The 27884-nt window shown below is 34.7% G+C and overlaps 1 protein-coding gene across 1 annotated transcript in view; it reads right to left on the reverse strand.

Moving 5' to 3' along the window:
• Positions 1–27884, reverse strand: part of CFAP47 (cilia and flagella associated protein 47) — a 341806-nt gene that overhangs the window by 21419 nt on the left and 292503 nt on the right. The window contains exons 58-60 of the mRNA XM_042788270.1: positions 19748–19907; positions 19011–19108; positions 15502–15663 (exon numbers count right to left, since the gene is read on the reverse strand). Of these exons, the coding sequence (XP_042644204.1) occupies positions 15502–15663; positions 19011–19108; positions 19748–19907 (420 nt within the window). The remainder of the gene's footprint in view (positions 1–15501; positions 15664–19010; positions 19109–19747; positions 19908–27884) is intronic.

Genomic DNA, 27884 nt, shown 5'->3' on the forward strand with positions numbered 1-27884 from the left:
CAAATCTTTTTGTTACTAAAAATGGAAAACAAGTAATTATTCAAAACATGAGTGATTTGCTTATGACTGCATAACAAAATCTTCCAGTTTCATATGAAAGGCTATATAGTTTCCAGCAAAATAGAAGCTGGAATACTTACTTAGATGTGAACAGTAGTAACAATATTGTTCTGGCCACCACTTCTGCATTACGGTGAGATATTTCTAGTTTATCAGCCAAATGAAAATTGCAAGAATGTAATATTATTTTTGAGTAATGTCACTGGGACAACCTCAAAAAAAAAAGTCATTAAGGGCATCAGTACTACTGATGGCTGCAAGCCTGAGAAACAGAATAGAGAAAAACAGTGAAGATGTCACTAGCAGCCTCTTCTCTTATTCCCTGTAGCAGGTATGAAAAGACCAAGTAGTAACAACAGAAGAATAAACAGCTGATCTTCTTGAATCAAATGTCTCATCCAGCTGTAATAAAGAAAACTGTGATACTCAGTATACAATAGTAATTTGTTCACAGAAGAGAACATTCCTATGAGGAAAAGAATCTCAAGCTGCTAATCTATTTAAAAGTTTTACATGTTTTATGGATGAAAAGTCTTTTAACACAACCACTAAGTCCTAGAGGAGATTTCATTTTACTATGAACACATATCTCAGGGCACATTTTGTATTTGCACAGCTTCTTAATACAGTGTGTTGTACAGAACTCCTATATATGCATCCCTGTATGCATATGCTGGCTATAGAGTGCCAGTCAGCTGCAGAGTTCATTGCCAAGGTCTTCCAACTTGGAATTCTAAAATACAGACTGCATATTTCTTTACATAAAAAGTCCATGAGACAATGCACTGTGAGGCAGTTGAGCAAAAACTTACTTTGGTTTTGACAATCTGTTATGCTACCCAAATTTCAGAGAGTATAGAGACAGCTTCCTATGCTTGTAGTCCTTTCTCCTTTTCAGAAATGTACAAATCCTTTCTTCCTACTTCATTAGCTAAAAGAAGCTTGAACCTTTGCGCTAGCATTTTTGTAACATACAGATTAGCCCTAAGAAATGTAGCAGCTGATATTGAAACATTTCTGATTCTTTAAAGTGGATCCTTCACACAGAGGTCTATATAATTTATGCTAGTTACATAGAGGTAAGCAAAATATTATTACCAACATATGGCATTATTGGTCATAGAAGATACACTCTGCACTCTAAGTAAAAAATATACAGGATTTCTATGTATCAATCCATCTATTATAAATTAACTTTATTACAATAAATTTAATTTATTATAATGAAATTAAATATGAACATTTTTCCTACAGGTTATAAAATTCCTACCATCATCCTACATTGTTCCATGCTTTGTCATTTCTTTATTTGAAAACAATAAAGTTTATGCCATACATTCAGGATCCAGTACAGCCCTAGGCTTGTAATAGTAGTCACCCTAGACAAATGCCAAAACACAAAGATTCAGACATGAAAATTAACTTCTTATAGGAGAGAAAAGATGACAGCACTCGAAGCATTCCACAGTGAGAAAATTGCAACTGTTGAGCAGATGTTTCTTTCAGCAGTTATATCACACAATGCTACTCAGGAAAAGCTTATTTTATAGTTCAGATGCTAGGAAGAAAATGTTGTGAATTGACTGTTGCTTTTATTATCCAAAGACATTTGCTTTTGGTTTGACAGATGTATATAGTACCTTTTAGGCAGAAGTAATTAAATATTTATAATTTTTTCTGTTCCAGGCTGGTTCATAACCTGTTATATGTTCATATTAAGTATTTAGTTAAAATATGTTAATATTTACAACACCTAAAGAAAAATGATGCACTTATAAGTACCAATAATTGAAAGCTTCATTATGCTGGTCCCTTAACTGGTTTTGATCTACTCTACTGATCTAGTTTAACATTGTTCGAAAAAGAAAAACATAATTAGATTTACCCCACAGCTACCCTGCAGACTACTATATTATCATACTATGGGAAGTCTCTGTGAATATGTGAATATTTGATTTTAGACAATTGTATAATACACATGCTACCTAAGCAAACTGGCAGCAGGTAAAGGGAAAAAAAAATGTTGTGAATCATTTCTAGAAATTGGTCCAAATTGTCACATGTTCAGAGTTCTCTTGACCCTTAGAATTTTCAGTTTCAATTAAAACAGTGAAATAAATAAAACATTGGAGACAGAATTAACATTTTCTTTAAAGTAATGCCAAATACAGTATAGCATACTATTCAAATATGCTTGACCCTTTAGCCCAGCTCTTTGTATGTTTTCATTCACTAGTTCTCTTTTTAAAAATCATCATTTTAGTATAGGTAAAATTCTTATTTTATCTCATGCAAATTGTAAAATACACATGCAGCTATAAAGTACACCCTAATTAATCCACCTCTGTTCTGTAGAGACCAGCAGAAAGAGTTTTAACCACATCTGACTCAACATAGAGATATTTATCAGTCCAAACACTGGGAAGATATAAGCATGCTATTTATATATAGCTGGTTATATTTAGGGAATAGAAATTCCAATTATAAAAAATATTGCTTCCTCATATTTCCTGAAGAATATTATGCATTATTTAAGTAAGAAAATGAGTAAGAATACATGTTTGAGGCAGTTATTCCAAGACAAATTTTTTAAAGCAATAAACTTTTCTAGTTTTGAAAGACAATCTCAGTCTTTAAGTGTTTTCCTTTGTGTAAAGACTTCCAAAAGGTAGTATGTATTTAGGCAGTATTTGTGTATGCAGAATTACTGAGGCAATTATGTTTAAAAACCAATAATATTTTTGAGCTATACACTTCTATGACTTTGATGTCATGTATTTTCAAGTGCTAGTAAAGCTACTTCTTAAAAAGCACTAGATTTAAAGTGCTGAGGATTTGTGTTTGGGTTTTTTTGAATAGCCTCTAAAAAGATGAAAGGAAATAGACCACTCTTTAAAAAATACATTTTCTGACTCGTAAGAATGATAGCGTGGAAACTCCATCTCTAAGCATATAAATTGGGCAAATCTGAATTTTTGTGACTGTTAGGATTTACAGTAAAACTAATTCATAAATGTCATACATCTAGAAATTAAAGACAAGCCTAACAGGTTCACATAATAAGAACCTCAGGACTTTGAATTTTTTAGTTTAAAAGAAACTGTATTCAAGCTTCAAGAGAGTTAATTATAAAGGCAGTGATGGTCCTAATGTCTATAGAAGGTACTGTGAGAGGCCCACTGAATATATGTGACCTGGAATAGAGTTTCCCTCTGTCATTAGAGAAGTTTTTTGTACGTCCTTCATACTTTTGAAAAGCAAGCGTTTTACTTCACTGAAGACCAGCTCACTACACAGTGTGTTTTCTGATGACAAAAATCTAATGGACACTGGCTTGTGACCCTGCAGTCCCTTGTGGATACCTAAAGAAGATGCAGCTACCTGAGCTCCCAGCAAATAATGCTTAACCTGCAGCGGACTTGGTGACACAAAAACAGCAAGGGAGAGGAACTTTCTAAGGGGGTCGTCTTACTTTCGCACTGTGTCTCATTTCCAATGAGACAGGAGGAAATTAAAACTGTGATGGAAAGAGGTTCAGATCAGAAAAATGCTTGTCCTAATTACGGAGGCTTTCCCTTGGATAGATGCAATAAAGCAGAGATGCAAGTGAATTCACTAAGTTGGCCTTCCTCACATCTCATTCAGCAGGCTGCAGTCTTACCTGCAGTTATTTAATAAAGGAGATAAGCACAATTACAAAATACAAACACTGAATGAAAGCTCAACCATTCATATTCTTATGACTTCATGTTTATCAAAAGCTAGATAAATGATTTTATTTGGTGCTGAATGTAAACATATTGCACTCTCTCACTGATTTTTTTGCTGGTTCTGTTAATTCTTCAAGGCTAAGTATCCATTGTAGCCCTGACACCTAACAAAGATTTCTTCCTCTCTTGATCTAATAATCTCCAGACCGGTAAATTCTGAACTATGGGACCAGACCATATCTAGTCATTTCTATCAGACAGCTGGCATCTAATGTTGACCTTCCAAACTTTGTGAAATAGCTTTATTCATAGCCCTATTTAGCTCTCATCTGATAGTTGTCTTTTTCCTACTTCTCCACTATCTTCCAGGAGTCTTCACACACAGTGCTGGAACTCAGTAGGCAGTGGAGCAGTGGCGGTAGTGAAAGCAGAAGTAGACAGAATATGTTATTGTACAGTAGATTAAATAATTTTAATACAGTTTTCAAGTAAATATTCAAGTGAATAGAGGAAGTGGATTATAAGAGTAATAAAGGAAAAAAGTAAAAGGAAACCTGTTGGTCAAGAACATCTTAACATTTAAGTAGACAGAATCATCTAGGCAGTAAGAAATTAATCTCATGTGAGAAGTAAGTATCTGTTTCTCACTGTGAAATGTCATAACTTCAGGATAATAGCAGCAGAATAAACAAATTGCACAAGAACCCGAAAAGACCCGGTTGTACATGAGTATGCCTTTCACTAGATTTCTTCATAGAAGTGCAAAAACATTGTATGTAGAGCATTATAAATAACAGCAAAGTTAACATCATATACTTCATTAAATGCTAGACACCAAATTACCTTAAATACAAAGAAATAAATGGCTAATAAAGTGGTCTCCTGTTTATAATATACTCATTGGTCTTCAATGCAATTAAAGAAAATCCTCACTGTAGTTCTGCATATACATCTTTATATCTATTCCCTGAAAATTAATCTCTCTTTTCATATCCAATTAAAGCTTTTCATCCATATTTTCAAGGCTCTGCAGAATTTCACTCTTAGCTACATATTTTTCTACACTGCATTCCACTGCCTATCCCTCTAGCAACCAACTTCAGAATTTCTTTTCTAAATATTCTCTTACACTTTCTGTTTGCTAACTTTTCCTCTTTCTTAAAACAGATTTTTACTGCTAAAGCATATTTCTACTAAAGAAAGCAGTAGAAAGCATTTTCCACACCTTCTTTATTTTTTGAGAATACCTTTCTTCAAAACACTGCATCATTTAGTGAATAAAATTAAAGTTAGTGAATCCATGTATATGAAATATACAGTAGGCATCTAGCATCTGCTGTTCCACATGTATTTCTGCATTCTTTCTTCCAGCTAGTTTCCATATATTCTCTCTCATGCTGAATCTTTTTCCAACTAATTCCCTTTTTATTAAACCTATCCATACTCCCCTCTTAACACTCTCTTTATTTTGATATTATCTGGCACAGTAAATTGAAAAAAAACCTTCATGAAAAACAAAAGGATATCTGCCATGGTTTGAACCTGGTCGTCAGCCAACCACCACGCAGCCACTCTCTCTCCCTTCTCTTCTGGCAATAGGAAGGGACAGAGAGCAAGGTTGGGGTTCAAGGTAGGACTGGGATGGGGAAAAAATCACCCTTTATGGTCACGAGCAAAAGGCAGACTTGTTAGGGGAAGAAAAAAAGAACATACATTTATTACAGACACTAACAACATTTAACAGAGTAGGACAGTGAGAAGCATTGCCACATCTTGAGAACACCTTTCCCCCACCCCTCCCTTCTTCCCGGGTGCAGTTCTGCTCCCGATATCTCTACCTCCTCCCCGCAGTGGCGCAGGGGCAGGGAATGGGGGGGCGCAGTCAGTGCTGCTGCTGCTTCTTCCATCTTCAGTGGGGGGAGCTTCTGGAACTTTCCCCCCCTGCTCCATTGTGGTGCCCCTCTCACAGAAGACAGTCCTCCACAAACTTCCTCCAGCATGAGTTCCTCCCACATGCCTCAGTGTTTCCCACACTGCTCCATCATGGGTCACTAACTTCCTCCGACTGGATTCCCTCCCACGGCTGCAGCCCTTCCTGAGCTGCTCCAGCGTGGGACACCCCCGCGTGCTGCAATCCTCCCAGCACTGAACTACAACAGCAGGGTCCACCTTTTCCCACAAGACCCGGCCTTCTTCGGGCACAGCACCTTGATCACCCAGGCAAAATGAAACACAGGCCATAAATCAATGTCTGCTCCAACGTAGATCTTCATGGGTGGCAGCGGGGGGCTGCCCTGCCATCTCACCACAGGACACAGGGGGGTCTCTGCTCTGGGACACCTCCCCCCCTCCTTTCTTCCTCTGTTCCTCCACTGACCTTGGTGTTCGCACAGCTGCAGCAACTCCTCCTCACAAGTCCGACTGCTCATCACCACGTCCCTTCTTAAATACATTACAGCAGAGGCGTGGCTGATTGGCTCAGTTTTCAAACAGAGGTGGAGCTGACTTGGAGCTGGGGGAGCTTCAAGAAGCTTCTCACAGGGGGCCACCTCCATAGCCCCCTCCCCTGCTACCAAAAAACAACCCTACTCCTCACTCAACCCAGGACAATCTCTTATATTATCCTTCTTTAATCTGGCATTCTACTTAGATTAGTATGTTAATCTGTAAATTAATGTTTTAAAGTAACTCATTAAAACGTATTTTTTGAAAAACATTCTATTCCTTTTTCAACATTCTCCTTTTTTATTTAACATTGTCTTCATTTAGGTAGCAATTCCAGCAAATAAAGATCACGTCAGTACCTGGGCATATGCAATGTCAAACCAGCTTCTTTGTGACCATATGTTATGATGTAGTCTTAATTCACACAGACATCATTTTTCCCATGGTATCCCTGACTCATTTGCCTCACTTTGACTGCTTCCCCCTGAAATCAGTTACAGCTCATGACATCTTTTAACTTAACCATTTAATCTGACCCACACAAATGCTAGATCGAAAACATTATTTATCATTTCACGGTTTTTCACAAATTCACATTCATATTCACCATAATGATGTGTATGTATTTTAATGCTTCAAGTAATTACATTAATGTCTAAAACAAATGATGCTTGTTATTTGGAAAACTATCAATGTAAAGAAATTTCTTCAGATTCATTTGGAAGGGCAGTGTGTTTACAAATAGGTCCCCAGATAACCTGCAGGTCAGGAAGCAATAGCAAGGTTGTTTCTTCCGGTCTTTTTATATGTCAGCATTATGGCTATTCTCTCCTCCCTCCCAGGTGCCCTCTTACCATCAGAAGTATCCTAGTTTTTAGCTTTCTTTTTTATTGTTTGGTGGTTTACTGGAAATATGTAACTCACAGGGCATGTTTTATGCTTTGGGGTTTTTTGGACAATGCATCAACAACTGTAATTGCCAGTTTCCTAGAGGTGGTTAAGAGGATACCATGGATTTTGCTCTGACTCCTCTATCACACTCTTGTGTCAAAGAATTTTCTAGCTTTTAGTATTATGTTGTATACACTGTCACTTTCTCTCTCTTTTCAAAATTGTTTCTTAAGACCACTTGGTTTAGAAATCTTTCTTATGCCTTGTCTTCCAACACTGTCAACGTGTATTGTGTCAAATGTAGTTCTCGGAGACAGAAAGGACCCGTTTCCATATTTTGGAACATAACATTTCCATTCATGGAACTTTATCACTTGTCAGTTAAAATATCATTTTACTGCTGTATGAATGTGACCTTCCAAATGAGAAGAACAAATAGATTTAGCCTATCACTAGATATTTCAGTTCCTTCCTAGTTCCTTATTAGGGTTATATGCAAAGTACAAATATAAGTTGTCCTACTGAATAAGAGTAATTATGCATTTAGGAATTCCAATTTCTGAATAGTTACTTATAAAATTCTTCAAATTCAGGAAAACAACCTTAAAATATTGTTGATCTAAGCATCACTTTGTAAATAAGCTGTGTGTCTATACAATGTATGGTGATTTTCCTGCACTAATGATGATACAATAAATAAGTTTAGAATACCTGTTCCAAGAAAAAATAAGTGTTTTCTGACTATGTTTAGCTTCTGTCTTGTAACTTGGCTGTAAAATTAGAATGATTTTGCTTTTATAAAAATAGACTTTTCTGATCAGCTTTGATCAGTCTGAAACAATTTTGAGTGAGAAGGAACACCTTAGCTGATTGCTGCTAAAAATCCAAATGTATTCAATTGCACTGAGATGCAGTTTTTAGTCAGCAAGGCTAGCTTCAGTTTTTCAGTGAGTCATAAAACACTGCTGTTTAAAAGATTCCTATATCCATTACAATTTTTTTGCCCTTTGAAATTCTGTAGATCTGTCATAAACCAATCCAAAGCTTCTTAATCAAAAATCTCTGAAACTCACAATTCTTGAAATAACATAGCACATAAGTAGCAAAGAAATTCCTGTTTATTTAAAGGCACTTTTACATCTATCAAGTCTGCCAGCTACAGAATGCAGTACTTCCAGAAGCTGAGAAGACCTTACAATCTGATCTGTTGAGCTACTGCTCACTTGCAATTACATTGCAGTTACATTGCTAGCTGGTTTTAGAAGAGTAATAATATAGCATTTTAAACCTTTTAATCTTAATTAGCAGATATTTAAAGCAGACACATTACTTTTCTTCATAACAATGGGATAACTTCTCTTAACATAAACAGTCCAGACTGATTAGAACCTTCTTGCCTGTTGAACACAATGAAAACTACACCTTTTTCTGTGAGGGATTACAGGAAGAGAAATGGAGCGTGGGAATGTGTGTATTGTACATTTTTGTGTGTTTTGAGGACATAGAAGGACATATGTTAGCTCTTGTGATTTGCAGTATATCTGTTGATTCATAGTCATCATATGAAATGGAAACCTAGGGACCAATATTTGTTTCTGTTCTGTTTTGTTTTGTTTTGTTTTGTTTTGTTTTGTTTTGTTTTGTTTTGTTTTGTTTTGTTTTGTTTTGTTTTGTTTTGTTTTGTTTTGTTTTGTTTTGTTTTGTTTTTTTCATAGCTGCATTTGTTAGAAGTTTGGATGACAAAGATGTCAACTTAGGTTATGCTATTTCCCAGTATCTTAATCTAAATCACTGGTCAAATAAGCATGTGTGACTATAGACTAAAGAACCTCAGCCTGAAGATTTTCCAATACAAAGCCAGATATTTATGTTTTGAAAACATGGCCCCACATACTGAAAGCTCCCACTCACTAGCTCTGCAAATCAAAAAAGCACACTACACAACAAATATAAACACAGGTAAAGGGGTAATATAAACTTGCAATCTCAGATGGAGTGATTCTCTGTATTTTCTTCTAACTTGAAAGGGGAAATGGCAAAAAAGAAAAAATTTCCTAGCAAGTGTTCCTCATCGGTTCATAGAAAAGTATTGTTCTTATGAATGAGATAAAAAGAATCTGTCTTATATCACAAGCTTGAATCGTTTATCATTTTCCTGATATAATTTAAATTCTAGTATCTATGCTATGATATAATTTTGTATTCAATGATACCACATTATTTTTTCATTGCAAATTCAAAAATTTAAATTTATGCATATGGAATTATCTACTTAGGCAGATAAATTGTTTCTGGTACTGTCACTAGAATCTGTAAGCATGTCTTAGTTTTACACTATGCTATAGTCTATTACAAAAGGATGCATTTTTTATCTTTTGATTTTTTTAATATATAAAACAGACTGAGTCACAGAGACCAAAACATGTTACTTAATCCCTAGGGTCATATTAATTTGCTTCCTTTTCCCTGTCCACTCAATTGCATTTAGATATATGTAAGGTGGAACATCTATAACACAGGGTAGGGTAAATTCCTCTACTATAAGACAGATGTAAGCTCATGGGAGGTACCTGTTTCTGTTATTTTTTGGATATGAATCAAGTTTCAGAACTAATAAAAATTGTGTGCAGCAAATTTCTGAGGTTTCACTCTGTCTTCCTCAGCTGGCTTGAAGAAAGGGTAATCGTTCAAAGTTACAATTTCATTCAATGTTCTGTGGTGATTCTATGTAGCTTCTAGTTAGCTGTCTTATAATTTGAATAACTAACTATATCTTCAAAGCTTCAGATCAACTTATTCTTAAACTGTCAAAACTACAGGCCATAGCTACATAAGTTACTACATAACATTTATGTTATAAAAACATAAAGTTGTATACATTCTCCATAATAACTGGAGAAGTTTTGTTTTTTCCTTTTAACTTCACGTTCTTAGTGGAAATGTGCAATGTGGGAGAGATGAAGGAGATCTAGAATCGATAACTTCATTTTCTCTAACAACAGCCATACTTGAACAGTACAGCTTCAGAGACAGATGAAGACAAGGACAAAGAATTTTAGAACAAAATGACAACAGGATGTAGTAACTTGGAAACAGAAGAGCATTTAAGAGTTGTATGCGTGCATGTGTTTGTTACTACAGTGACTGTTAGATACATTGTCAGGCAAATTCAGGTGTATAAAACCTTTGCTTGCTTTTCTATGATGAAAAGCATGCAAACACAGATGAGAGACAGGGAGAGCAATGCTCCATTGTTCTTCTGGAAAACCTACAAAGTTCACATCTTAAGGATTTTGATTAGCTATGCTTTGTTGATGGCCCAAAATTAATGAGAAAACAATGCAAAAAAACCTAGTGCAAATTAATGCAGATAGATCATTGTGAGGGGCTATGATGTTGTCGAAGCACATCCAAGACACTGGAAAGCTGTGCTGACGATGGTTTTGACTTCCAGAAGCTTTCCCACAATGTCTTTACAAACCAAGGGTGTAGCGGTGCTCTTTCTATGGAAGTAATACGTCCTTTTCACCCAACCAAAGAAATTACTGGAAAATTTGTGAACAACAAACGGGAGAAATAGAACTTTAGCACACACAATCATGTAACTATTAAAGTAATTCATTGACTTTTGTGGCAAATTGTATTGCCTAGGTTTCCCTTAGCTGCTAACTGCAGATACATTTCTAAGAGATACTAATTTGTGTGTTCTTGTTTCAGAGATACATTATGCTAGGATACCCAGTCAATTCTTTTGGAATTCTTATTTTTTTCTGGATGTACATCATACTGAAAACTATCACCAGGAAGAACTGAATAATTTCTGGGTTTGTATTAGTCATTTTTTTTACACTTTTGTAAAGCTGAATAAATAACTTCAGATGATAATTGATCTGGTTCCCTGTAAGTGTTGAACGTTTTAACTGAGCATGATTTTTCATAGTTGCTAGAAAGTAATTTTAATTTACATAATGATGACTCTCATTCTTGAGGCTTGTGGATTTCAACATTTTATAAAATGACAAAAGAAAAGAAATGACTGACTGTCATGTAAATATAAATATAAACAGTAGTTTGTTGTTACAAACTGTGTTTGCTCACAATTCACAAAATGTTTTTATAGTATTTGTCGTTACTGTTCTAGTTATATTAAGAAATGGTGGTGGGGGGAGGTACTTCTGAGAGAAAAAAAAATATGCTAAATTGTTTCTTTTTTTAATGGACCAAGTGGTAACCTTGTATATCATCATCAGGTAAATAAAGTCCTATTTGAAGTTCATTAAAATGCCTGTGCATATTGCAGTTCAATAAAGAAAATAAACAATGCATCAAATCTCTCGTATGTTTCACTCATAAATAAAGGAACAAACAGCCAGATGTAAACAAAAATTATGTAGCTGATAAAATAATTCATCTAGGCTTTAATTTCTACTCTGATGCCTTATTCTTTGTCTTCTACCAGGTTCCCTCTTTTCCAGAATGAGTCGTGACCCTTAACAACAGGGCAATAATCCATTACAGAGTGACTCAATTGCTGGTTCACTCCCTTGTCAACATTTTAATTTTGCCATTGTTAACAGCTTTTACCAACTGTTAATCAAAAACAAGTGTTTTGCTGTTCTTTCTTCCACTTCTCACAGAGTAAAAAAAAAAATCACTCAACCATCTTTTATATAGCTATAGTACTCTTATCCTCAAAAACCATTTCAAAAATAGTTCCACAATTATTCTAACAACAGAGAGATGGCTTCAATTAGATATAGGGCCATTTCATCATTATTATTCTCTCCATATTGCTTTCAATATTAACTTGACATACTTTATCAGCAATTAAATTAAAATCTCTCTGGATGAAAGATAGGTCTATAAGAATATTTTGTCTCCACCTATACGGGAATCTTTCTTTTGTCATATCCAATTTTATTGAATTTTTTTCTGAAAAGTGAGCTTCCCAATCCAGATCTGTCACATCAAATTGGCATTTAGTGAAATCCATACACTGGCTAACATGAAGTCTTGCTAGTGTGAGGAATAGCTTTTAACATGTTTTCTGACACTTTGTTCTTCTTTTCCTGTTTCAAAGAGCTGATTTAATGAAATTAAAGAAAATAGAGTGTATTCTGATGAGTGTCACTACTTCAGGAATTTTTGAATGTTAGATAAATCCTAGAAAATCATATAGAATATATATATTTGCTGGTTTTGTAGATGGTGAAGCAAAGGGTAAGGATACAATTTGCAGAATGTATGCCAATGTACATTATGGATTAACATATCTGGAAAATGTTATTTAACCACTAGGTGAAATTGAACTGTCAATTGTGAAACCTGTACATAACAAAAAAAATCTCATACTTGTCCTACCCTACAGAACCTGGACAGCATTATTCCCCCAAAAAAATTAACTCTCATGAAACCTTCCCAGGAATAAAAACACAGGATTAAGGAGCTAAAACCAGTTTTGGGGCTGTGAGAAGAGCTATGAATTAATAAAGATTAGGGAAAATAATTATAAACTCAGCTCTTACAGTTGGTTTATATGATAAAATCAAGCAAATGAAAGGGATGGGTTACAAAGGACCATTAAAACCACAGAGACAGAACAGGAATGGTTAGTGTATTTCCTCAACCAGAAGGTGTTGTGGCTATGGTAGTATACATGCTCTCAACACAGTCAACTCTGGTTGCTTAGAAATTTATGAACTGCAGTCAAATATCTGTATCTGATAGTTTGTGAATGTTTGATGTTTTTCTCAGATGATCATAAAATTAAACAAGGTTCTATTTTCCACTGAATAACTGAAATAAACTAAAAAAGCTGTTTTATTAGAATAAATAATAACTATCTTCACACTTGTTCTGATGAATATTGGGTCTTAAACTTTGTTTACTGAAAAAAAATGTCTTTAGAGCTATATGTAAGAAAACATGAAAAATAAATACAGGCTAAATGTATGTATTTAAAACAATTGAAAATTATTTTTAAAGGGTCATATCATAATTACTATGCCTAAAACATTAAGCTTTAATTATTTGATCTCTGGAACTCTGTTGACTTCTGAACAATAAAATATGTAATTTTAGCTAGATAGTATTTAGAGTGTCCCCTCTTTCTTAAGAAATTGTAATAATTTGCTGTTTCAAATTTTATCTTCTGGATTGGATGAAATTCTTTTAACAGAAAATACATGATGGAAGATTTTTCACTTCCCAGGAATTTATGCTTGTCCAAATAATTTAAATACTGAAGCACAGTAGTAGCTGTTTAAATCTGATCTGCCAGTAATTATCATCATTTATCTTTGGATATAAAAACTGCTTACTACATATCACACATGTAGTCTGATGAATCACTTTTTCAGAAGGGAAAAATGAAAATCAGCTTGCCAGGCTGTTATCTTAGAGGTTTATGCTTTTATTTACATTATTGCTAGTAGACTGCAGAAAACTGAGATATACCATTAAATCTGATTCCTAACAGGCATCAAATTCATCTAGCAATTATGACATTATGTTATTGAAAATTATGAAAAGCACCAGAGTTGTAAATGATCTTAAAACCTATGTTGTAAAGCATTTCATTACTAGACTTCTTACTTGAAAAGATGCAATGTCCCAAATCAATGTCTTGCAGTATGTGCAGAAGCCAGTGTTAATAAATATGAAATATTATTCCAATGAATAAAACAAGCATTATACATCATGAATCTGAAAGTCTTTCAAAGTGCTGCCTCAACTTGCTCAATGCATGTTATTCTTGTCAATTCAAATGTCCCCATGTTGGAGGGAAATAGCTCGGTTATGTTTAAGGTAGCCTACTCATATGTGACAAGTCAATAACAAGCTAAGCCTGATACTCTGTAGTAAAAAAAAAAGGTATAATGTATTTTGATACACGGCAGTACTCATGAGGCTGAATAAAGTTATATAATAATATTTACAGTTCTCCAAGGAGGCAAGAATGTATGTTAAGAACATCACATGTTTTTGTTTTACTGGATTGTTCACTATCACTTTGTAATATAGGAATACAAGATAATAAGATGCCCAGTTGTCTTTGACACTACAACATGAGTGAATATAAAATATAACTAAGTAATTACAAATATTAATTAATCATTAAGTATATGTTGTCCAAACTCTTGTTCACAGTTCAAATTCAGATACCCTCCTGTTTTAAAAGCATTAAAAAAAAAAACAAAAAAAAAAAAAACAAAAAAACCACCTGTTTAAAGATCTGAACAGTGATTGCCAATACAAAACAGTATTGGTGACTGTGGAGGGTGAGACCATATTTGCGTGAAAATCATTCTTATGGGAAGGATGTAATGCATCTTGATTTATATTTTACAGCTTTTCAGTTTTTCACAGTTCTTTGGCAGTAGAGTTTCTGTAACACTGTATTGCTGCAAAGCCTCTGCTGGGCCAGATTTTAAATGCCATAAATGAGACACAAAAGCCAAGTTTGCCTGTCTCTCAAACTGATTGCCTAATAGATAGCAATTATAGTGACTTCTGTAGACTCATCTTTTACCACCATACAATGCATTACACTCTTGACAAAGTTGAAGCATGGGTGACATCCCTTCCCCTCATTTCTAGCTATGTTAAACACATTAGGATGTCTCATGTCATGTGTCATTGTTTTTAAATAACATTTTTCTTAAAAAGTAGGGTGACTTTGAACCCAAAAAGAAAGGTAGGTTAAGTCTCAAAGGTGCAATAATTGATAAAGTTAAAATGAATCAATTCAAGATTTGTTGTAGTGGGTATGATTGTTAACACACGTCTATTAACAGAAATACTGGGCATACAGCAGTAACAAGCATTCTTTTCTTACTACTTATGCACTGTACCATTCTGTTTCAGAGAGATATAATATGAAAAACTGGTGTATCTCCAAAGAAATCGATTTTCTCTGTGTCTTCTGCTGATTAACAGTAAGTGGAAGCTATCTTTTTACAAAGCTTTATTGCTTCTTTCAAACAAAGCCTCCTTCTTCAATCCATTTTGCTGCAGATATTGGTCTGCTAGTGAGAATGCTCCTTACAAATAGGGACAAACTGCAGATAAATATTTCCTTGCAATTCTTACACAGACATATTTTTGCTAACTTTAGACTTTGTGGAGGCTATTCTCTTTTAAAGGAGAGAGGGTATGTCTGCAAGCCTCACATTCAAGACAGATACGAAAAGAAAGGTACACGTTCAAAGGTGCCTATAACTGCAGATATACTGTTATACGAATGTTTCATATTTGCAACAGGGTAAAAATATGGCCTGAGAGAATGATTTATCTAAATCTCATCTGTTGTGATGGCAGAGACACATTTGGTGAAGCACTTACCTTACTGGCAATGTTCATAAAATAGCATGATATCCAAGCTATTTATTCTTACCATCAGTGACCTGAACAACTTTTTGGATGTTGGCTGGCTTCTTTGATTTGATCACAGCTGGATTTCTTGTGGCAGGCGTAGCAGTTGCATCAGGAACTACACCAGTCAGCAGCACCTCTACTCTTCTTTCTACTCTCTGCCTGGCTTGACAGCGTACCACAGCTACAGAAAAGCAGGAATCCATTATTTGTAAAGTGTCTGCATCTTGATTTTAACAAACCAATTAAACATAGAAGTTAAATATGCTTCAAGAATGACAGAATTCCAGTAAGGACCAATACAACTAGTATCTTTTCCCCAACCCACAGTTTCTACTGTTCTGTTCAGGTAAAGTAGTAGAAAATACTAAGCAAATGAAAATCTGTTCCTACAGTTAGTTCACAACAGCACTTGCAAATTTCTCCCTTTTCTGTAATCATTAAATATATCTTAATTTTAGTTCATTTGCAACCAAAAATTATGGCACAGTTTGACATATGCCAATGAGAAAGGAGATCTGAAAGGAAAACAAATAAATGAAAGAATTTAAAACTTTACAGAAGGAACATTAAGTTCCTCTGATTTCTTAATTTAAGAATACTGTGGTTCAAACATCAGCCTCTATAGAACTATGCCAGAACAAAAAACATTCTAGCACGAGTTTCTCTTTGAAGCATGACAGGGCTTTTTTCAATTCAGTAAGTGATTTTAAATTAGTCTTTCTAAAATATATCTTTTTTTATAACAAGGGATTTGGGTTTTAGCTTATACACTAGATTTTGTAAATCTTACTTCAATAGTTATTGTTTATGGTTCTTTCAATAATTATTGGCACAGAAAGAGGGGAAAATCTGATGCAAGAACTGAAAGAAAAATATGTTTTTCCAAAGAAAAGACTTAGAATTTTCTAGTTATGGAAATCAATGTGAAAAAGAAGAGCTGATTACATAATTCTCAGTTTCAAGGTCTAAATATTATTTTCATCAGAATTATACCCAATGAGTTTTAAAAATTAATTTTGAACTTAACATCAAGATTTAATGATAAATAATTTAGAACCATATCTTGTTACGTAATTATGTAAACCATTTTAAAAGAGAGCAATGAAACTCTTACTTCTATATGTCTATGTAGCTTTAACTTTCAGTTCTGGAGCTTGATTCACTATCATTATTTTGGAAAATAGATAATTACACATCAAGTTCAAGTAATATCCTTTCTCTAAAAAAACCCTAATGTTTTTTTTTTTTTTTTTCCTTGGTCTTTTCCTGTTTAACAGGGTTTAAGCAATTTCTATAGCTCTCTTCTAAGCATTTCCATGATGGAGAATTACTAGAATAGTTAAAACCATCTTTTTCTCAAGATGCATAGCCTTATATTTAAGAATAAATTACATTGTCTGCATTATACCACTTTACCAAGTATTTCATTATGTTGTGTTCACATAATTTTCTACTCCACATCTCATCTTACTACCAGGAATTATTCTACATTTTCTTTTTCCTAAATGGCTAAGCAATATTCATAGATAAAAATCAGATCCAAGTGGAATTTGACTGGGCAAATCCCTGAGTAAACTGATCTAACTAGACCTAGCTTTGAGCAGAAGGTTGGATTAGATGACTTCCAGTGGTCCCTTTCAATATAAATTATTGTATATTGCTTCGACTCCACAAGACCTCAAAAAAAATATTCTGCATGATTTTCCATCTGTAATCACTTTTATAAGATATCCAAGCTGTAATCTACTCAACATGTACTACATGGGTTGTGACCACTGATCATTTTAATTGGTCTCATGAGATACTAAGCCAAGTGACTTCTAGAAGTTGAAATATATTAAGATACAAATAAGAATGACACAAAAGATGAACTGCCTAACATACCAGCAAAGCAGCTTTGGGTTTTGAAATGACAGCTTGTACCCTACAATGTCCGTATTAAAGAAAATGACAATATTCTTTCAATCACAAGTAGGTTTCTTGTAAATTACCTGCTTTGGATTCTTATCTTACAACAGGGGAGTTTTAAATGTCTATTTCTAACTGAAAATCTTAGGCCTTCAGAATTAAGGCAGGAATGGAATCTGTTTCATAAATACAATTACAAACAGGTATTTCAGTTTTTCAGGTCATATTCCAATGACAGATCTAGTACGTCCTTTAAAAAAAAAAAAATAATCCAACATAACATGGTGATGGCCAAACCAAGAAATGTATGCAAAATAAATGCAATGCTCCTTGTATGCTTTACAAACATTTATTGAACATAAACTAGTGGATAACACAGTTATAAATATTCTACAGTTCAGTTTTGCTGTTTTAAATGAGCATTTAGGAATTCAAAATTACTTAAGATTTTACATTACTTAAGTTTCTGATCATATACAGAAGTGATGTCACTTAAGCAATTTACGAATGTTAACAGTTTTAATTCATAACTTCTATACCTAATGAAAACAAGAGTCCAATAAAAAGGAGATTTATCTCAAAGTCTGCCAGTGAATTATGTAACAGCTTTAAATAACACAACAAATATTCACATCAATACACGTAGTTCTAATGCTCATGAGACTCGTTAAAACTATCATTTTGGGCAACAGTTGATTGCATGATAATATTGTGCTTCATTCCTTCCTTAAGGTATTAAAGTGGAAATTAAGGAGATGAAAGTTCTAATTAATACCACATCATTGGAATTTGTCTGCAAGTAATGGGTTCTTAAGCAAATTAAATTAATGACAGTAAAAATATCTATTTCTATAGTTCAGTTTTCGAGAAGTTACTCCTGTACCTTAGTCTATTTAGTGTGGAATGGTATTATATTCACTCATTAAAAAATAAGATGAAAAGACAAGTTGGTACAAAATTGTCCTTTATCTAAACCTTCACCTGTAGCTTCATCAAGGTTATAGATTTTAAAAGCTGTTCACAATTTCTGTTTCACAATTCTGGGATTATATCACACCTTTAAAAAATAGGTGCATCACATCTTTAAACATTTAATATCCCCAAAATAAGCAACAACAAAAACCCTATGTCAGTCATCTTTTATTTACTTCCCAGGAGCAAGTGGAAAACTTACTGATATTCACAGCACTCTATATTCTGGTTTTGATTAAGGAATGAAATTCAAGTCTATGAGAATCAGTGAACATATACTGCAATATTCTGTACCCTGTAAACTCTCCAGAAGGATGTTCTGGGTATACAAGGCAAAATCTGCTCTTGCATCAGTCTTTTGTTTGATCTACTTTCAGTTCTCTAACTCAGCATTAACTGAGACACTGAATGGTACAAATCCTGAGTTTTTCAACTGTTCTTGGCTCCTTTTATCCACAATAAGAACAAAATAAAAGATCTAGATCTGCTTTATAGGTTGGGAAAGGAGAATTAATTTTTAATTTGTGATTTTATCATTTTTAAGATGTAGCAAAGTACTACCACAAATTCCTGTGATCAAGCATATGAGAACACAGATGACTATCTAATTTTCTTAAACATATTGTTCAAGTTTTCTTCATTACCTACCTGGAACTAATTTCTGATGTGGTGCTTCAGGTATTCCATGAACCGGATAGATCCAGAGTATTCCCTGAATTCCCCCATTCTCTGCTACAGTAACACTGCTTGGAAAATAAATGAAGGGTATAATTATAATAGACTTCTGAGAAATTTTTTTCCCAGAGTAATCTAGACTTAAGAGTTTATGGGGAGGTGAGACTCCATTTTATTGTATGCTTAAATGCTAAACATCTAAGAAAAATATGAAATAAAATCCAACCAAACAAAAACAGCAATAATTTACATCCACTTAGTTTAGTGACTCTGAATATTATTCAGTCAGGATATGAGAACATTTGGCTTGATCTAGTCTCTCTTATGTCATGTCTACACTGAAACAAAATTTATGAAATTCATGCATTACATAAACATATCCACAGGAGAATCATTATTAGCCCAAACATGCTGAAAAATTAGAAGCATTTGAGAGCTTTAATTTTCTCAATATTCATAACTTCATGGGCAGCTAGTACTTTACATTTTATTTCTTTAAAGTTAGAAAAGGTAGGTATTGAAAGATAAAAGTCTTACCCTAAATATGCATACTTTGCAAGGTACATTAAAAGCTTATGTTGGATACCTATTGCCCTCAAAATCAGACACTTGATTGCCCTTGGGAGCTACACACAAATAGCTGAAGGGGAAAATGGTGATAGGATTGAGTATCCTCAACTACTTTTTCTTTTCCTATTAGAATAAATTACCTCTTTAAGTCTTTATTTAATTCAGCAGAATCCTCATAAGGCCAATTTTCACCATTTTCCCTCATTACATGAATTACCACCACAGCCTCATACATTTTCATTATATCTGGCTTGAATAACACTGGGATGTCCAGCTTTTCTTTCGGAGCTAATAGGATTCCTGTAAGACAGAACAGATCATTATGGTATTTTGAAAGTTGTGAAAATTATTTATTTCATTTTATTCATATATTTCCTTTTTTTCTTTTTGATTCATTATTTAACATTTTATCATAGTGTACCATTCTTCTGTGATAACAAATTTTATTTTACCCTGTTCCTGCTACTGCCAGATCTCATCTTACAGTATCATTCGTGGCCTGACTGCCTGTAATAAAGTACTTTGTGATTCAATGTCCTGAATAGAGGAGTTCGCATAAAGTGTTATTTTAGACATCTACTTACTGATAAAGCTTTGAAATGAGACCCAAGGAGATTCTGAATGCTCAAAACAAAACAAGCACAATTAAGAGAACATCCCACATTTAACATTCAAAGATCATATGTAATATATGTAAGTCAATCCCATGATTTTCTATGGACTAAGTCATGTTTTTTGAGCCTCTGTGGGTTGAAACTTAAGAGTAACACTGTATAAAAAAGAGCAATCTAAATGCAATTGTTTGTGTTCAAGATATAATTGAAATATATTTGAAAGAATCTACATTATTATTTTACAAGCCATGTCTTTTCTGTACCATTTTTCATCTGATTGATATTGTTGTTTTAAAAAAAATAAAACTATGCTTTCTGTAATGAAGGTGGCCTGACTCCCTGCACTTTTAAGGAACTTTTTCCAATTATTTGCCAGTCTGCCAAGTGTCAGAACATCTACCTCAGGGTGTGTTCCAGCTTTTTCAGAAATAAAGTTATAGAAAAATTACACAAAGTAGAACAAGTAAATCATACAGTCGTTTCACTATCAATATTCTTGCTTTTAATAGAATTCTTGAAATTTGGTGGAACTGAACTCTCAGGGTTAGGTTTTCAACTATAATTCCATCTGCAGAAAAACCTCTTATCTTTGAGTAACTACTTCTACACTAAGCTTTGAATTCTTTTTTTGTGACATTTTTTCATTCCTGTTACAATGCACACATGCTAATACAGGTCTATAATTATCATTCTCCAAGAATGATTGAATCTACTCAAGTTTTTATGCATAGGAGAAGGACCACTCTCCCTGAGTTGGCTTCTTCTGATAAGAACAGGCTGCTGTGTGCTCAAAAAGTGTCAGCCGGGAAAATTTACCCTGTGCTCTCTATGTTCACCTTTCCACAGCCCAAGTTGCTTGAGAGTGGACACTTCAGTGCTGAGAGATGTAACAGAGTAGATGATAAGAAAATTGTAATGCAATCTTGGGAAGGACAAAATATAAAAAAGAGGTGGATACATGAAAGTTTGGAAATGAAGATGGATGTGTAGGGAGACAGAGTAAAATGATGACAAACAGGAATGACAAGAAGCAAAAAAGGTCAAGTAAGTCACATCAGGGTGGGAGAGAAAGGTTTAGAATACAGCTCTCCAAAACACAGCACAAAAGTCAGGACTCCTCATCGTACCAATCCTCTGCTAGCATTTAATTATAAAGTCTACTGGACATTTCAACTTCTATTGCTACCTCACAATCTGTTGATGCTATTATTATTTATTCCTTCAATACAAACAGCAACCTTGAGTAAAAACATCCAAAGTAGTTTGGGTAGATTAACATCATATTTAAATTAATAAATTGCACTGTCCAGACTGATTACCTTTATGAAGAATTACCTTGTATTGTATTACATAGGTACTTCCTATAGTATATAACCCCACTGGTGTCAATGTGGTTCTGTAGCTGTAAATCGATTAGCCAGAAACACTCTTAAATTAAAATAAACTTACCAAATTAAGATAGGAAAATCAATCTTAAATTAGGAAGGTCAGGATTATTTAAAGAGAAATTACTTTTTCTGCAAGAGCTCTGCCTCCTTCCGTAACAATGCCCCAAGACCTTCAATATAGACTGCTGCCTCACTTATGGATGCTACAAACAGTAGGGAATTTTTACCTAACTATATCTGGATTTCTGTATGTAAGAGGTTTATCAAGTAGTGGTTATGGAAATTAACCAACTGCTTTGCACTTTTAATTGCTTAAATTTTGTGTATTTGTAGAAGACCATCATGGCATGAGCAATATGTCTTTGAAATAATTACTTGAAAAGTCTTGTATCTTGAAATAGCTTGAAAATAGCCTCATTAAAAATCCATTAAAAATGTTAATAACTAGATGAAAAAATAAACTATATTTCTTCTTTTTTAATCTTTTAATAAAGATTTAAGATTTTTCTTTAGATCTTAATGTCCTTATTCGATGCATTATCTATCAAGTACATATCCAAGATTTAAAAGATATACTATATATACACACATTGTTGCCAATAATGTGGTCAAAGAGTTTTTTGAAAACCTTTAATTTTTTAAACCAGTATCTGAAATAACTAAGCTGACCACACACATTGTTGCCATACTTCTGAAAACATCAGAACTAGGATGCATCCCTCTGAAACAGAAGTCAGCTACAACACTGATGCACCATTCTCCCTCTGTGAGTGAAGAGGCAGCTCTCTACCATGATTTGCCCACTTTGAGCTTACTCTGGTGTAGTTAAGGCAGAGGCCTGTAATATCATTAAATTAGAAGTTTATTCTTCAGAATATATTTGCATTTAGTTTGTCTTGATTCCAAGTACACGCATATCAAAATAGTGTACTCAACAACAGTATGTATGCACTTTGTAACAGCATTATGGCACAGCCATAAGTTTCATTTGCAACTTTTTTAACAGATGACAAATGGAACAGACTGTAAACTAATACTTAATTATACTACATATGCATTGAATATACTGTTTGAACTGTAGCTTAATTATGCCTGTTACAGAACATAGTGTCCTGTTTTTTTAAATAAATTTTAATACAGAACTCATATGATAGCATTCTGGAAGAAAATTTGTCATTAAAGATCACAAAAAGACAAATTTTATAATGCAGCTTTTGAAATAGAATGCATTCACTTTTTTAATATAAAAATCTTCTTAGTAGAATCTGTTCATATTAACAGTAATTTTTATATTACTGTGTTTGCCTGCAGCTGTCAACTCAACAACTGATCATTAGCTGTTAGTACAGTTTTATTTCCTTATGATTCTGCCTAGTTAATAAAATAGAGGAAATAAACCTAATTGCAAAGATCACACATTGCTTCGTGCTTCTCTTTTCTCCTTCCCATTTAGAGAACGTGGGCCAGCGATTGCTGGCACAACAGACAATATCTATGTCAACAACTTTAATACAAATCAGCATTACCAAGTAAGTGGCTCCTATTTGTCTGTGGACCTCAAGTACTCTGCTAGGAATACCAAGAATTGATAGCAATGGCTGATCCCTTATCTTCATGTAAGCATTTATACTGCAATGAGTATCCACACGTTCTTCGTAAGAAATCTATAGTGAGGCTCCTTTTGGAATAGAGCTACATCACATTTGGTAAAAAGCTTTGGGCCAGAATTTGATAATACCTTACTTTCACTGTCCTACAGGTCATTAGGAAACAGTGATAGTTATCAAAGTAAGCTCATCTGACCCTTTAAAAGACTGAAGCCATCTGATTCAAACAAAGGGATGCAATTAGTCAACTGTCTTACAGAGAAGCATGCAGGGGTCTGTGTCCTCCCTCATTTCTTTTTCAGGTAACCTGTTTTCAAGCCTTGCCTCACACCTCTCCAACAGCTAGTGGAGAACACTGATTTTCTAAATGATTCCTTGGGCACTGCAGCTTTTGACACTTGAGCCTAGAACTCAGAACTGAATTCGATAGTTAAATCAAAATGAGTGTGTTTCAAATTCCATGCTTCACTTCTGTGGGGCACTGCACTGCAGTGGAGTTCTGTGTAATTTCTGTGTGAGACCTAGAAAGCATAGAACTTTGAGAGCTAAAATTAATTAAGGTAATGAAGTAGTGGGTCCCAATAGCTGCAGTGTTATTTGAAAGGAATACATATGGTTAAAAATGCATTTGTTGCCTCTACAATAGCTTAGGAAAATGTTCAAGAGCAAGCATCCCAGGCAGTGTCACAGTGATAAAATTGTGATGACAATGAGCAAAATATCCTGCAATATCTTTGAAAAGAATCATCATCCTCTCATCCAACCTTATCTTAAAGCCATGTATTTTTCGTATTAGTAAGGTAATTTGATGGCAGATTTTCAAGATATTGAAAGAACTATATCCTTGATGCATTGTGTTTAATTCTGTAGCATCTCAGAGTGCCTCCCATTGATTGTGTCCAGAAGAATCAGTTAAGATTCCTCTAATTGAAAAAGAGACATGGGGCAGAGCTCACTATGTGCTTCTGAAGTCTGATGTGGAATCATTTAAGAGTGGGCACTTTTGTTTGTGGATTGGGTTTTTTTGATAGCTTTCCTATTAACATTATTAGCATAGAATAATTTTAGTTAAAACCACAGATGGCCCTGCTAAAATTAGCACTGGCCATATAAATGTCAAACCAGTATAATCAGGTCTGTTTTCTACCATTATCCTCAGAACCTGGAAAGGGCAACCTCCAAAATATTCACAGAGAGCAGCTGCTGCTGGGGAAGGGTTGCTAATTCTTTCTCAAGGAACTAATCCAGAAAAGGGGAATTGATATCAGGTAGTAGAGAGTGAGATATTGTCAGCACTCCAATAAGTATTTGAAATACATAATAAAAGTCAGGCCTAGGTATTCTTCATTTATTTTCATCCGCTAGAAGAGATAAAAGCCTGGCTCACATATGAAGACTTAAGATTTTTTTATAGCAGCTCTTCCAAGAGTGGTTTACTGCTAAATTCCAAGAGTTTAATAAAGAACAGACAGCATTTCTACATCAAATGTTATTAAGAGTGGGTTCATTTTTGTTTGCATCTTTTTCTTTTTTTTTTTTTTTCTAGTGCTTCCAATGAGGCCTCTTGGAATTTTGATTCCTTTCCAATAAAATATGATCACAATCCCTTGTTATGTGTTCTAACTAAAAAACTGTGAGAATGCAGCAGTCTGTGTTAGTTTTGCCACATCAGTATTATAATCGGTCAGTTTCAATGAGTAAATATGAAAAAAAAATTCTGAGTTTACAGCCATCACACAACAGCCAACAGCCTCCATCCATGGAGATATTCAAAACTCGACGGGATGTGGTCCTGCACAATCTGTTTGAGCAAGGGAGGGGTTGGATAAGCAAGACAATCTCAAGTGATTCCTTACCACTTAAACAGTTCTGTGATCATGATAGATCACCGATCACCATGCTTTGTCTTGTTTCTGCATTTAGGAATACATATAAAATACATATAAAATACATTGTTTGTTAAGCCAGATGCAGACAGTATCTCAGTGAATTGCAGGTGACATGGAGAACCGTGGACCTCCTACAAAGGGAAAGGAAGGTAGAAGAACAAGAGATCATCCTGGCTTAACAATCAGCTTTTGGGTGCACTTAGAGGCAAAGAAGCATTGTTCCAGCTATGGCAAGGCAGATAAATACCCATCAAAGACTACAAGAACCTTGCTAGTGCATGCGGAAATACATAATAGGGAAGGCGAATGCTTAGCTAGAACTGAAATTGGCCAAAAATATCAAGAACAAGAAAAGATTCTTCAGACATGTGAGTCTTAAAGAGAAGCACAGGGAAGACAGTCCCATTGCTAAGCAGAGCAGGGAAACTAGTTACATATAATGCTGACAATGTAGAGGTTCTCACTAAGTTTGCTGACATTAAACTGGTGAGGTGGACAGAAGGGGAGGCCAACCTAGAGAGAGACCTGGAAAAGCTGGAAGAGTGGTCCAACAGGAACTGCATGAAGTTCAACAAAGACAAGTGCAATGTCCTACACCTGGGATGACACAACCAAAGAACCCCATACAGGCTAGGATCTGATGTGGCTGGGGAGCAGCCTTGATGAAAGGGACCTGGGGGTCCTGGTAGACAACAAGTTGAAGATCTATCAGCAGCACAACACTTCAGCAACAAAGACAAATCAGATCCTGGGCTGCATCCCCATGGGCACTGCTAGCAGAGATAGAGATGTGATCATCCCACAGTACTCAGGAGTTGTTAGGCTGTACCTGGAGCACTGTGCCCAGTTTTGGTTCCCACAATGCAAAAAAAAGATGTGGGCAGACTAGAGAGTGTCCAAAGGACACCACAAAGGTGATCAAAGGGCTGGAGAATCTGTCCTGTGAGGAAAGACTGAAGGATTTAGATCTTTTCACCTGAGAGAAGAGAAGGCTCAGGGGGAACCTTACCAGGGTTTTCTAGTACTTACAGCGCATCTACAAAGAGAGTGGAGGCTCTCCCTTCAGAAGGAGCCAGATGGAGAGGACAAGGGGAAATGGGTGCAAATTGCACCAGGAGAGGTTTCGTTTTGACCTAAGAAAGAATTTTTTTACAATGAGAACAGCCAATGACTGCAACAACCTCCACAGGGACATGGTGGAGTTCCTATCACTGGAGGTTTTCAAGACACAATTGGACCAGAATGCTAGATAATCTCATCTAGGCTCTCTTTTCCACAAAAGGTTGGACTAGATGGTCTTTTGAAGCCCCTTCCAACCTGAGCTGTTCTATGGTTCTGTGGTATTTATACAAAAAAAAATGTATTCCAAGATGAATGACTTACATCTCCGAGGAAGATATGAAACAAAATTTACTATCTCAAGATGAATGTTTGAGGGGCACATGTATTACTAAAATGTCAGTTAGTCAAATGTCTTGAACCATTTTTTTCTATATTTGAAATTAACCAGCAAGATAACTGGTTGATAAATTTTTCATGTCCTCTCTGACATGAAGAGCAAAATCTATATTATGTTTTGTCTATTTTTTTCCCTCCAATAATCTGATAGAAAGTAGATCTATCCCATCTTCCTTTGACCACTTTATACATTTGAAACTCTTTAATCATTATTATTTCCCTGATGACAACTTTATGTTGATAAAACTCTGTGAGATCATCCAGGCATCCAAAATCTAAAGGTCTGCAGGACAGTAATGTCCTAAATCTGAAGTCACAGAAAGCAGGAGGCATACTGCAAAGTCAAAGGAGAAAATACAAACTCGCTTCTACATCAGAACTCTAAAGGAGGTATCAATACATCTTTTCTAAGAATTATTCTATTTTTGACCCATTAAAAATAGACAAGTAAATACTCAGTTATATTAGGTCAGTTGGTGTTTCCTTAAATAAATTTTCATTTTATATCTGCACACATTTAAATATATTTGTGATATTCTCAAGAGAGATTAATTGATAAATAATGATGTAGAAGACAGACTAGAAACACAGTGTGGATGGAGAGGAATTGCTGAGGTGAGTGGAGGGATAGATAGTCACATTTTTTTTGAAACGGGATCTTACATGTTCTGAACTACTGTGGTAGTGGGAAAACTATGGCACACTTGACCTCTCTCCCCCTCTGCTACAGTGAATTAATTTTTCTGTATATAACAAAACAGTCTAACAATACTTAACAATCTGCCTAAAATATTAACAAATACTATAAAATAACACAAATATTTTGAAAATGCAAGAGCCACACAAGAAGTGTGCTTTGTAAACAAGTGTGACTTTCTTTTTATTGCCTAATCGCCAAAAAAAAAATCAAATTTTATCCTTTCTTTCTTAAGAAAAGTTCATTTTATCCTAGGATAAAGTACTAGCAAGTAAATTAAGACTAAGACAGGTTCCCCTTTTCTTTTTCTAGACCCAAACACACACAAAAATGTCTTGAGTCCATGGTTGAAAGGAAACTGTAATTGCTTCAGTTCAGGCATAATTGAATTTTTGACATATGACAAATATCTGATTATTTTTGACAGATATATTTTTACTTTCATTTTAAACTTTTCTTGGATATACGTATCTCTTAGTCTGATCTCTGAAAGGACAGCCAAGTTCTGAAGTTATGGCAGATATTAATCAAAATCTGCGAAGTGCTGTGAAATAGGTAATGACACTGATGCTGTTACATCCTTCTACTTTTTATATACAACCAAAAGTTGTACTGATTGTTACA

This window comes from Tyto alba, unplaced genomic scaffold (assembly GCF_018691265.1).
Source record: "Tyto alba isolate M040663 unplaced genomic scaffold, T.alba_DEE_v4.0 Super-Scaffold_14, whole genome shotgun sequence".
NCBI lineage: Eukaryota > Metazoa > Chordata > Aves > Strigiformes > Tytonidae > Tyto > Tyto alba.